This window comes from Taudactylus pleione, unplaced genomic scaffold (genome assembly GCF_031769625.1).
Source record: "Taudactylus pleione unplaced genomic scaffold, aTauple2 ptg000602l, whole genome shotgun sequence".
In the NCBI taxonomy this organism is placed as follows: Eukaryota; Metazoa; Chordata; class Amphibia; order Anura; family Myobatrachidae; genus Taudactylus; species Taudactylus pleione.
This window is the reverse complement of record NW_028285004.1, coordinates 6650998-6663704: the sequence shown is the minus strand read 5'-3', so window position 1 is coordinate 6663704 and position 12707 is coordinate 6650998. Positions and strand designations below refer to the sequence as shown.

At 40.8% G+C, this 12707-nt stretch overlaps 1 protein-coding gene across 1 annotated transcript in view; it reads right to left on the bottom strand.

Annotated features, from left to right (window-relative positions):
• Positions 1–12707, bottom strand: part of HMCN1 (hemicentin 1) — a 563772-nt gene that overhangs the window by 135526 nt on the left and 415539 nt on the right. The window contains exons 89-92 of the mRNA XM_088453882.1: positions 11187–11357; positions 8116–8286; positions 4270–4440; positions 1387–1557 (exon numbers count right to left, since the gene is read on the bottom strand). Coding sequence (XP_088310008.1) covers positions 1387–1557; positions 4270–4440; positions 8116–8286; positions 11187–11357 — 684 coding nt within the window. The remainder of the gene's footprint in view (positions 1–1386; positions 1558–4269; positions 4441–8115; positions 8287–11186; positions 11358–12707) is intronic.

Here is a 12707-nt window from a genome sequence, read left to right as displayed (position 1 = left end):
AATATCTCCACTTCTAAAAACTCTCACCTTAGTAAATTTACCGCTTAGAGTGAGAAGCTAGTGCTTGGGAAGTTGCAGGAGATGCATGACTGTGGTGGCCACTTACTTTTGACCTGAGCTTGTTTTTACTAGCACCATGTCAAGCAAAAAGTGACCATGGTCTGAGCCTTACTTTGCCACTAAGTGATGAATGGGATGTTAGCTATTTTCTTTCTTCTGGCCAAATCACTACATTCATCATCAATGATATTTCCACTGTCAGTCACATCACAACGATCCAATATGATCCCTCCCAGGGTTCCCCGCTGCTCGTGCATGTGCTGGCCAGTGGCTGCAGAATGAACAAAAACCACTTAGGGGTCAATCCACTTAGGTGCGTTTTGGTGCAAGTTTGCATGTGCGAGCCATTTTCATGGCAAACTCGAACTGCAACGAGCATTTGCAGTCTAGTCCCAAACTACCAATTTTTTTTCCAAAGGGAACTCCATTTTTTGTGTGCACTCCCCTGAGGGTGTGAGATGATAGGGAAAATCTTTATTTTACGCTAAAAAGTATAGCAGGTTGGTTGGATTTATGTTGTGACATTCACATTTTTCCTAAACTTCTCATTTACACAATGGCCTTTGAAGAGCAGATAGAAACATATAGACTTCATGAGTGTGAGCAGGCCATATAGGTGCAACATTTCCAAACCATGACATCTTGTGAACTCAGGGATGGAAGAGTATATTGTTCACCCAAAGCAACATTTGGGTAGGGGCACTACAATGCTGCTGTATTCTCCCAGGCTCTACTCTTGGCCCAAAAGCTTGTGTCAGTCAGATGAGGCTCTCTTATTTGTTCCATATGGGGTTCTCCGCTCTTTTGAAGGCAGTCTATAGGCAGTGATCCAGGGCAGCAGGTGGGGAGCTATGGCCTCAGACGAAAAGAGGAACCAGGCATTGTGAGGCCACCCTAAACTTTAAGCCCCATAGCAGCTGCACTTCCTGCACCAACGATTGTTCTGCCATTGTGTGCACATCATAAATAAAGTACTCACTGTGAATCTCAAGCCATACTGAAGTTTAGAAGACAATAAAATCTTTTTACAAATAAATAAATTCACTATTATTTATCACACAACTACCAACATGTCTCTAATAAACCACAATATGACAATATAAAAAATGCAAAAGAAAAGGCCAATTATCAAAGTTTTGTTTTTCTCTACCATAAATCTGCACAACCTTTGCCATGAAAATTCCCATTTGTAGTTATAGCGCCTTTAAAATGTTTTCAAATTCAGAGTAGCAGCATATGGGACAAATAATTGTGACAACAGATAAAAGGCAAAAGTTGGTAACTTGAATATTAATGAAGTATCACTGCGAGGAATGGAAAACTTACTTGGACACAAGTCTCCATTACACAACTCATTTTCATACTCTTTCCCTTCACATTTGTGACCTCCATACTGTGGTGCTGGATGTGAACATTCCCGAAACCTTTGACGAAGTCCTCCACCACATGATAAACTGCAAGATGTCCAGCTGCCCCAAGCTGACCATTGACCATCCACTGGATAAATGAGGAGGAAATACATGAATTGTGAGTGATCATCAATTACAACCCCATTCAATCCTGTGCAAGAGGTATTGAGCCAGGGCATGGAAAGTATTTCCTTATTCAACACGAGTGCAAATTCACCAGATCACATGGGAAAATTGCAGGGTTTTATGAAAGCGAACATTGCACAGGATGTAGTCGGCATCCCGTCAAGCAGCGGTCAGAATCCCAACAGCAGTCTGAATCGCGGCTCCAGAATCCAGACTGCTGACATCCCAATACTGAGTATTAGGGTTAGGTTTAGGGTCACGGGTTAGGTACTATGGGGAGGGTTAGGGTTAGGTCGCGGGAGGGGAGGCTTAGGGTTCGGATGTGGTGAGGGTTAGGGTTAGACTTAGTCTGCAGGAATAGTGGGGTAAGGTTAGGGGGAGGGTTAGTATACTCACAAAATTCTGTCGGGATTCTGACTGCCAGGATGCCACTGTCGGTCTTCTGACCATCGGCATCCTGACCGCTGGGATCCTGTACCCAACCCCATAGTACACGTAAGAAAATGAATGTTGCTTTTGAGCAGAAGAACCATTTTGAGTAGAGACACTTTGATATTGAAGTAAAACATAAGACAAAGATAAAACAAAAATATGACAAATAATTAACTTCACTTAAAGCATTTACTGTATTATGATTTTGAAGTTATTGAATAATTATGTGAATAAATATAAATATTTAGCAATTTACAAATATAATTATTATTTGTCTCACTGGAAGCAGCTCTATTTTTGCTTCCTGCACAATGATATAAATCTGCCCATGATTTAATATTTATTTGCATTTAGTTAGCTCTGCATGTGCAATAGTGATGGGAAATGTAGTTCATTTTGGTGAACAGTTCATTATGATCTAGTTCACTGAAAAGAATAGTTCAAAGGAACAGTTCATGTAGTTCATTTAGGTCTTTACATCACTGACTCTGAAACAGTGCTCAGAGAAGTGATTGGAAACCTAGAACTAGTCTATTACACAAAGAGTAGGGATTTCAACTACTAGCTCATTAGGTGAGTTATAGTCTTGTTCAAATGATCAGCTTTGTTTAATATGTCTGATCTTTTAATATTTAAAAAAAGCAATATATAACAAACTACTAGTAGTAGTGACATGTTTAGCTCTGCAATGTTAATTTAATTGTTGTTATATTTTTTATTTCCATAATACACAAGTGAGAGAGACCCAAATTCAGATTATTGTAACATGTCACTTTTTTTTCTTTTAAAATACAGTAATTACAAGGAAAAAAACTTTGCCTCATTTTTTAATTGCACCCATTAATGGCCCTCATTCAGAGCCACTCGCTAGCGGCAGTACGCTCGTTCCGAGCGATGTTCGCACATCTGCGCATGCGTACGGTTTTTAGTACGCATGCGCGAACCAGTCAGTGCGGCCGAAAATCGTTGGTACGCAATATAGCGAGGGCTTGCTATTTTGAGTGACAGAATGAGGCGTATGTGGGTGGTAACAGGGGAAGGTGCTTGAAAACGGGGAGTGGAGATCCGAATGCAGGCGTGCTTAAAGGTCAAAACGGGCGTTTTAAGGGTGTGCATATTTAATCCAGCAGCGTCATTGACCACGTCACTTGGTGTTTTTTAACTCAGAACTGCTCGCAAAATAGCGGTTGAAAACACCAACCACAAGAATAGCGAGCAGTTCATACGCTGTACGATGTACTCGATTAATCTAATAAATAGCGGACATGACGTATGGTGCGTGCGGCCAGGGGGCGTTTTTATCAAAAAAACGAGCGTATGTTTTGCTCGCTCGTTCAGACTTAGAGGTGGGAACAGACTGCAATTTGCGAACGGATCATTTGAATAGCCACCCCTTGTTTTTGAACGAACGACCACAAATAGCGAACGGCTCTGAATCAGGCCCAATGTCACTTAATGCACACCAGAGCTACTGTAGATGACAATAGGGCAGGTGGGATTACAGCCTCCACATAAAAATAGGGGATGGTCTCAATATGGGCAAGTTCTTTACCTGTCCTCTTTAGAATGTTTTATACATCACACCTATAAAATTGAGCTCAGTACAGTAAAGATAGGAGGACGATGTATCAAACCTTAGAGAGAGAGATAAAGTAAAGAAGTTATGCAAAGCGTAGTCTATAAAATAACAGAAGCTGATAGGTTCCATTTTATCTCTCTCGAAGGTTTGCTACAACTCCCCCTATGTCTTGTAGAGTAAACAGAAGTACAGTATATACAGTAGCATGCAGCACTCAGCACTGTGTCTTAAGCTGATTAGGAGTGTATCTTGTGAATTAATATACTAGGAGAATGAATCCTGACAATCCTGACATCAGATCTATTCAATGCATATGTCTGATCACAGCAGTGCCACCTGTGGTCGTTTAGCAGTACTGACTCATGCCTAATGGAGCTGCTGTGCTCTCTCTGTCTCTGTGTCTAACTCCTCCCACTTGTTTTAGATCCTGATTAACTGTTCTTTGCCAGAGCTGTGAGCTGAGTGAACTAGTTCATTTTGAAGATCAGTTCATCTTGAACTGATCATTCGTGAGCTACCCATCACTAATGTGCAATCCAAGAGAATGTTTTTCAAATGAAATAATAACACACAATGCTATAATGTTTATTGTGAAATTATACAACATGCTTTGTTACAACACATGGAGGCAATGAGCAACACATACAGTATTAGTGGCTCTACCTGGACAGTGCTTGTCATTACATATTTGTGTTTGTGTGTCTTGTCCTTCACAACTTGCTCCATCAAATGATGGCGGAGGATTGTTACAGAGCCTAATACGGGTCTCAGTTCCTTTCCCACATGTCTTGCTGCATGGACCCCAGGCTTGCCAAGGACTCCATATACCATGAACTGCAATACATTAATAAAAACATTAATATATTTGTCATGACTTTTTTAACCCATTTTTCATTAGTGAACAGAATAGGTGTAATTATATTGAACTACCTGCCACAAAATTGTCATTGTAATTTAGGGCCTGATTCAGACCCACTCGCGAGCGGCTGTCCGCTCGCAAGTGGGTCGATGTTATGGACTGAGCATGCGCACGACGGAGGGAGCTCCGTCGTGCGCATGCGCCAGACGCGACGAGCGAAGGAAAGTCCTTCGCTCGTTGTGTCCGATCAAAGGGGGCGTGCTGTCAATGTTGATTGACAGCACGCCCCCTTTGGTGGGCGTGCCGGGGGCGTGCCTCCCTGACGGGGGCGTTCCCACGGGAACGCCTCCCATCAGAAGCCGGCCCACTGACATCACTAGTGATGTCAGTGGGAGTGATTTTGGCTCTGATAGAGCCAAAATCACTCCGGAGCTTGCAGTTGAAAACCTCAACCGCAGGCTCCGGCTCGCAAATTCGATGGTCGCGATGGTCTCGACCATCGCGACCATCACAATGCACGCTCGTATAGCCTGTGGGTGGTGACCCACAGCTATACGAGCGTCCAGGAGGACGCTCCATGAAAATGGAGGCCGGCCCTCATTCAGAGCGTGCGCTCTGCTCAGAGCGTACGGCTCTGAATGAGGGCCTTAGTTCACAATGTGAAGGAGGAAGGGATGCAAAACCATTAAAAGTTTTATCTGTTGATGTTTTGTTAACTATATTGGAAAACTTTGTTTCAAGTGGCGTTAGGGGAATTATTGGTGCCTGGTATGTTCTGAGGCAAAGCCTACTACAAAATAGCAATACTGCACAATTTTATATCTGCAACATTGTATTATTAAATAAGGAGTTTTATAACTTTTTATTAGTCATTTAGTGGTAATTTTGCAGTATTTCAAATATTTGATAGAACATATCACCTCCTTACTTGAATGTAGCAGAATAAATGTAATTTGTGCCCTTTCTGATAGTTAGTGTACAGCAGTAAAGCAAATTACACACCTATACAATCGTCAGGCCGTTCTCTTGATTTCAACCCATTCTTTCGATACCGCAAGAGAATGTACGCACCTTTGATCATGTTTTGTTGGATGAAAATTGGTCAAATTAAAGGATCGCATCTTATGTGCGGTTTAATATTTATTCGAGATCGGACCAAAAGTGTAATATGTATACACCTTCGACCATTCTTGTGGTTTCTAAACCACCAGCAGCACCACCTCTGTGAGTGGTACAATCATTTTCATAGAGGCTTCCTGTCAGTGATTCCGTGTTTTTTGCCAGAGGCTTTGTCAAGGAAGTTCATGGTGCTATGTAATAGCTGGAATTAGCATAGTGCCGGCTTATCATCCATTGGCAGGCATCTTTGATTAACAGCATCCACCACCAATCAACAGTCTAATAAGACTGCTAAAATCTAAATATTATCACCCTGTGGATTGATTGCGAGTTAAGACAATCATCAGTAACCTCATGTTACTATGTTATTTTTTGGATTCCGGAAATGAATAGTACAGATTTTCTGTCTGTGCATGATTGACAGCATCCGTCACTAATACCGGATCATAAGGGAAGGGACAGTGAGATCAACCACTTAATATACCTATTGTAAGCTAAACATCATAAGGGGTATGTCTGTCACACTGTAGATTGATTGTGTGTTTAGTACATTCCACTCCCATTGCTATGTTATTCCCTGAATGCCGAACGTGAACAGTATCGGCTTTCTTTCTGTACTAATATGTACTTAGTAGCATCCCCCGGAGGCAACTGATCACTCAAAGAAACTCTATTATTTGTCTCATGTCATGTTAACACATTACTATAAGAAGGAATCCCATAAGTATACAGTGTAATGATAAATCTATAGGTAATAGTAGGTCTGTTGGCCATATTATAGATTGACAGTTAAGACAATCACAGGTTAGAATCATTATGAGCGTATACACCAACAGCGGCACGGCCTCTGTGGGTGGTACAATCATTTTCTTACGATATTTTGGCAGTCGGGGATCGAGGGTCGGCAATATGATTGTATAGGTGTGTACGAACGTATCGGCACCGTGGACTTCCAATCGGGAGTGAAGTTGATCCAACCATCAAAAGAGTGATTGCAAAGGTGTGTACACAGCTTAACACTGGAACATTTAAATATCCTTTCCAGTGATTGGGTAACCAGTCCCAAACTTCAATCCTTCCACCTGCGATAGGTGTCAGGTTATCAGTGTGTGAATGACTCCTATATGAACTTTGAATCTAAACCTATAATTTCAGGTTTAAACTTCTTTTTTGTTTGGTGCAATAGCCCTTCCTAGCCAAGTACCATTCCTATATAGCAGGGGAGTGACAGCTGCAGTGTGGCAAGTGTCTGTCACTGGTATAATCATTATATGTGACAGGATGGGTTGTGTGAAGCATTGTTGTGTTCCACTGGTTTACAGAATTTATTTTTTGCAGAAGCCGCTGGACCAAACCTGTCACTCAGTTATTATGAGTGTCAACAGTTTAAATGGTGCCAACAACATGCTCCTTCACACTTAAAACAGTTCTCAAATCTTAGATGCTATTTTGCTGCTGCAACGCCTCTTTGCTGGTTGATATGACAACTTAATTTCTGACCACTGTCACCGTACCAATGCAACAAGGACCTTGCCAGCACCACTACTATGGACATGTAATCATGACTGAAGTTTAATAACCAACAAGTTCATAAACAGAAGCTATAGCTCTGGTAAAGAACACTTTACCCTCATATAGCATTCAGGTAGCTGTATACAGTACTACAAGAGCATAAATGCATACATGTAGAATCTAAAGGTTGAATGTACAGATGTGTCCGTATACACAGTGTCTTCAGTCGTGCCAAATATCATTCCAGTGTCTTTCTTGCTCACAATGTGCGTCTTAATCTCATATAAAACAATTGTGAGTGACAAAACTACATTGCTAGATTACACTGATCTATATTATGTGCAACATTTGTATATCTGTGTGCAACTGGTTCTGAATCTGTGTAAAAAGGGCACTAATACTAGCGGCCGCCGCTTTTTCTCACGCCCATTGTGCTTAATCGGCAACTTTGTATGTGTGTAAAATCAATTCCTGTGCAGTTTATGCCACAGCCTGGTGTCTCTAGTACACTATGAGTAGGTTTTTACTGCATCTGCGATGCGTATAATATCCAACTTTTAAAGAAAATACTCCTCTTGGAGCATCCCAGTCATGCCAGGAGTCTTGCACCATATAGCGTATTGCTGCTAGGTGTATGAGGACACATCTGTAGATATTTTAGTATTTATTCTTTCCCTTTTTCCCTACTACCTACAAAGATCGCTAACTTGAGACACTTGAATTGTTTAATATCAAATGACATAGAAGAAATGTCTTAGCATAATTGTTTGACTATGTGTCATGTGGTTGGTGGGATGGAGCATGTGTCTTTTTAGCTATGAATAAGAGTAAACTCTCAAACTCATGACCAGTCCTCAATTATCTCTGTGAAAAAAATTGTCATGTATGCGGCCAGCCTGCCTTTTATTATAAATAACAACAATAGGAAGTCGGGTTTCATAAGTTCCCAAAGAAGATGACAAACAATGGTTAAATAGGCAAACAGGTGACATATTTAGATGGCGTCTATATATCTGTACCTGGACAAGGTTTTGTATTGCAAACAGCAACATCAACAGCTTTTCCCACACATGATTTTCCACCTTCTTGGGCTGGTGGATCATTACACGTTCGTATTCTCATCCGTTTACCACTTCCACATGTTTTAGAACACTGCTCCCACAGGCCCCAGTCTGACCAACTCCCATCAACTACAGAAAATGAAAAAATAATGATTTTTGTGATTCAGTACTTTATAGTTAGTGCAAATAACTAAGCGTAACTAAGCTATGCAAGCAATTAGATCATACTACAGAATTTTACTTTACATATTTATCTTATAAATATAAATTTGTTTATTGAATTACTGAATTCTCTATGCAGAATATTAGTTTCACAGATGGTTGAACAAACTCTCTTTGACAGTAAAATACTGAGAAATTAAATAGAGCCAGTGTCACTGTTTTCAGAAGTCTGTTATTGATGAATAACTGTTATAATAAGGTTTGTATTCTGTAAACCCCTTTACAAAGCAGTCAGAACCCTTCAGCCAGCTGACATTGCAGATGTTCTGTTTGTATTGTCCGGATATGTTGTATTTGATTGGAGGTTCCACTTTCTCGAAGATCTGCGCTTGCGCAGAAGAAAAGTCACATGGCATCCACATTTAACCACAGTCAGTCTTCTGTATAGGCAGCAATGTTGATTAGTCTTCACACTCTCTGCTACTTTTTAACTAAACTGTTGCTACTTCCCCCCTAATATTATGCAACTTGTTATGTTAAAATTATGCTAGGTTACACAAATATTTGTGTATTTAGCGCAATTGAAAATGCTATGATAAGTGTGATACATTGGAAATGGTAGTGCGAAAATACTGTACACTCTCAAACCCTTAGCGCGAGATCTTGAACCACTCTAGTGAATATGTGTCACACTGAGAGCAAAGCCGAGTAAGGATACATCTGTATTTTCAAGATTTATGTAAAATCCCTTGAGTCCTATTGGGTAAAAGCGCTATATAAATAAATCACTATTATTATTGTTAAATGCTGAAAGTTTCCTCCCCAATTAGTTCTAGCAGGTTAGCTTTGATGTTATTTCTAAAAAAAAACCTGTACCTGTACGTCCTTCACATATACAAATGATCACAAGCCAGATGATATATAACAGAGGAGCTCACTGGATGCAGGGAAGCCAGCTATTGCAGTACTTTCAGCTATGCAGGTAGATGTTATGCCCGGGACCTCTGCATTGCCAATTCACTAACTTTCCCTTATGGTTAGGTGGCTCCCTGCATATGCAAGCGCCGCTGGCTATTCAACACTTCTCTGACTTCTCACAGTTCCTACAGACACTGCTCTCATTGATCTTAGTAAATGTGAGGGCTTTCTCTGTTACTGCTGACCGGATCCACCTGCTGCCTAAGTGTTTCAACCCTATTTTGGGCCTTGGCAAGGCAATGGCAATTATGACAACACAATATATCGTGCTGTCCGTACACACTGCACGATCTGGTGTATGACCGCCCAACATATCATTCCCACGCCGCATCCTGACACACAGTGCCAGCCCCCGGATCATCTGATGCGACCAACAACGAAACCCACGCAAGCACCGGGAGAATATACAAACTCCACGCAGTTAAGGCCATGGTGGAAATTGAACCCACAACCTCAGAGCTATGAGGCAGTAATGCTAACCATTATACCGTCTGTCCTGCCCGCACCTTTACTATGCCATCTGTGTATGCACCTTAACTCTGCCAGCTGTAGTCTCCATACTTCTAATGGATATTATATAACGTGACCACAATCAAATATTGGCAATCATTTTTAACTGGTGCTTTAACTGCACCCTTGGCCTTTCCTCCTCCCTTTACCAGTGGGAAGAGATGGAAATGTGCTGCTTTTCAATTGCACACAGGGTTCAGAAAAGTGAGCAGACCCTGGAAGGGGGCCTCTATAGGTCTTGCCCCTCAGTGCCCTAGGCAGGTGTCCAGTCTACTAAATGGAAGGTCTGGCACTCTACTGATAAAGTGTTCATCTATGTTACTTCTATAAGCCAATCTATAGTAAAATGATGACAAGGTGAGTTTTACTGTAAATTACCTGCATAGGTCTGACTGCAGCATACTTTGTGGCTTTTAACAAAAGATGTAAGATAATTGTATAACACTGTGCAACAGTGCAAATATTTCCAACGTGAAAATAGTTACTTCTTAATGATTTCAGCATGCGACGGAAGAACAAATATAACATTTAAACCTCTGTGTTAGCTCTCATTTATGATGATGTATTTTGTTAAATACTAGGGAATTTTGGCGTCTAGAATATATATATTTGTTGGCAAACCTGAATGCTGAGTCAAAATCTGTGCCTCAGAGAAAATAATGTCCATCACAGTCCTCTGACTGAACGAAGCAAAGTTCTTCTGCCCCCTTTGCACATCAAACTCGGACTTATGAAGAACTTTGTAAAGGGGAAGAACAAAGATGGAAAAGCTTTCAAGTACCTGAGAGGAAAATTTCCACTTCTGAGTGATGTTAAAGTTAAGGAAGCATACGGACGCCCACTGATGCCTTCTCCATCCGACGACATGCAATAGCACACTGGAACACCGGGAACACTGATGCGGATCGGGCAGCCTGCGTTTTCCTACCCACCCCATTACCTCCTACAAACACCGACTACCTGTCACTCACTTTGTGAATAAATTCCCTGTGTGAGCGTAATCACTAACCAATCACTGTGCAGTACGGATTTCACGCATGCGCAATGGCTAATAATCGCTTGATCTGCGTAAATATCAGCATTGCGTAAATCGCTGAATCAGGCCCTGTGTTCGTATTTGGAATTGCTTATATTGAAACAACTGTTATTTATTTTGTATCAAGAAAAGATGAGATTATTTTAAAATTGTTTTTCACTATGACTATATCACTGAGGTACATATGGCACAAGTAGTGTAACTCAAAAACTAGAGCTTATAATTACAATCAGAAGCCATACCGTATTCCTTTTCAAATTAGCAAAGTATGACTATTTTTAGGAAGGAAACAAATGATAAGTATTTCTTTATTGTATAGTGTAATCTGTTAAAACCAAAATACCTGGACAATATTTATTTTGGCAGATTCTGGTCTCTGTCTCTTCCCCTTGGCAGTCCAGTCCACCATTTGCTGGGGCAGGGTTGTCACATGGTCGCAGTCGTTTCTGAACTCCCTGGCCACAAGTCACAGTGCAGGATTGCCATGGCAGCCACTCAGAGAAGCCACCATGTACTGGAACACAGTTCATTGCATGTAACAGTCATTGATGTTTTATAATACTTGTTTTTTCCCAACTTTGATATTTGTGCTTATGTGAGCAATTATTTACACAATACGCAATGTGTAGATTATACATACATAAAGCAAATTAGATATCATTCAAGCGCATTACTTATAGAAATTAGTAAGTGCCTGAAAAAAAAGGATATATTCAGAGCCCGTGTCGATCAGCAAATTACCGGGTAGACCCGGTATGTTTGACCCGGTAATTTGGTTTCCTGACTGAAAGGGGTATTAGATTGATTTTTGATTGATTAAAATCGACCTATAGTAAGTTTACCCCCAAGGCTTTGGTAAATCCCCCCCTCAGTGTTTTAAGCACCCCCTACACCATGCCATCCCAGGCAGCATTAGTTCACATAGTGGTGGGCTCGGCCCTGGAAATATTTGGTACACATGTAGATTGGGGCAGCTACTGTAAACTGCAAGTATATATGTAGACTGGGGCAGCTACTGTAAATTGTAAGTATATATGTAGACTGGGGCAGCTACTGTAAACTGTAAGTATATATGTAGACTGGGGCAGCTACTGTAAACTGCAAGTATATATGTAGACTGGGGCAGCTACTGTAAACTGTAAGTATATATGTAGACTGGGGCAGCTACTGTAAATTGTAAGTATATATGTAGACTGGGGCAGCTACTGTAAACTGTAAGTATATATGTAGACTGGGGCAGCTACTGTAAACTGTAAGTATATATGTAGACTGGGGCAGCTACTGTAAATTGTAAGTATATATGTAGACTGGGGCAGCTACTGTAAACTGTAAGTATATATGTAGACTGGGGCAGCTACTGTAAATTGTAAGTATATATGTAGACTGGGGCAGCTACTGTAAACTGCAAGTATATATGTAGACTGGGGCAGCTACTGTAAACTGCAAATATATATGTAGACTGGGGCAGCTACTGTAAACTAAGTATATATGTAGACTGGGGCAGCTACTGTAAACTGTAAGTATATATGTAGACTGGGGCAGCTACTATAAATTGTAAGTATATATGTAGACTGGGGCAGCTACTGTAAATTGTAAGTATATATGTAGACTGGGGAAGCTACTGTAAACTGCAAGTATACATGTAGACTGGGGCAGCTACTGTAAATTGTAAGTATATATGTAGACTGGGGCAGCTACTGTAAATTGTAAGTATATATGTAGACTGGGGCAGCTACTGTAAACTGTAAGTATATATGTAGACTGGGGCAGCTACTGTAAACTGTAAGTATATATGTAGACTGGGGCAGCTACTGTAAATTGTAAGTATATATGTAGACTGGGGCAGCTACTGTAAACTGTAAGT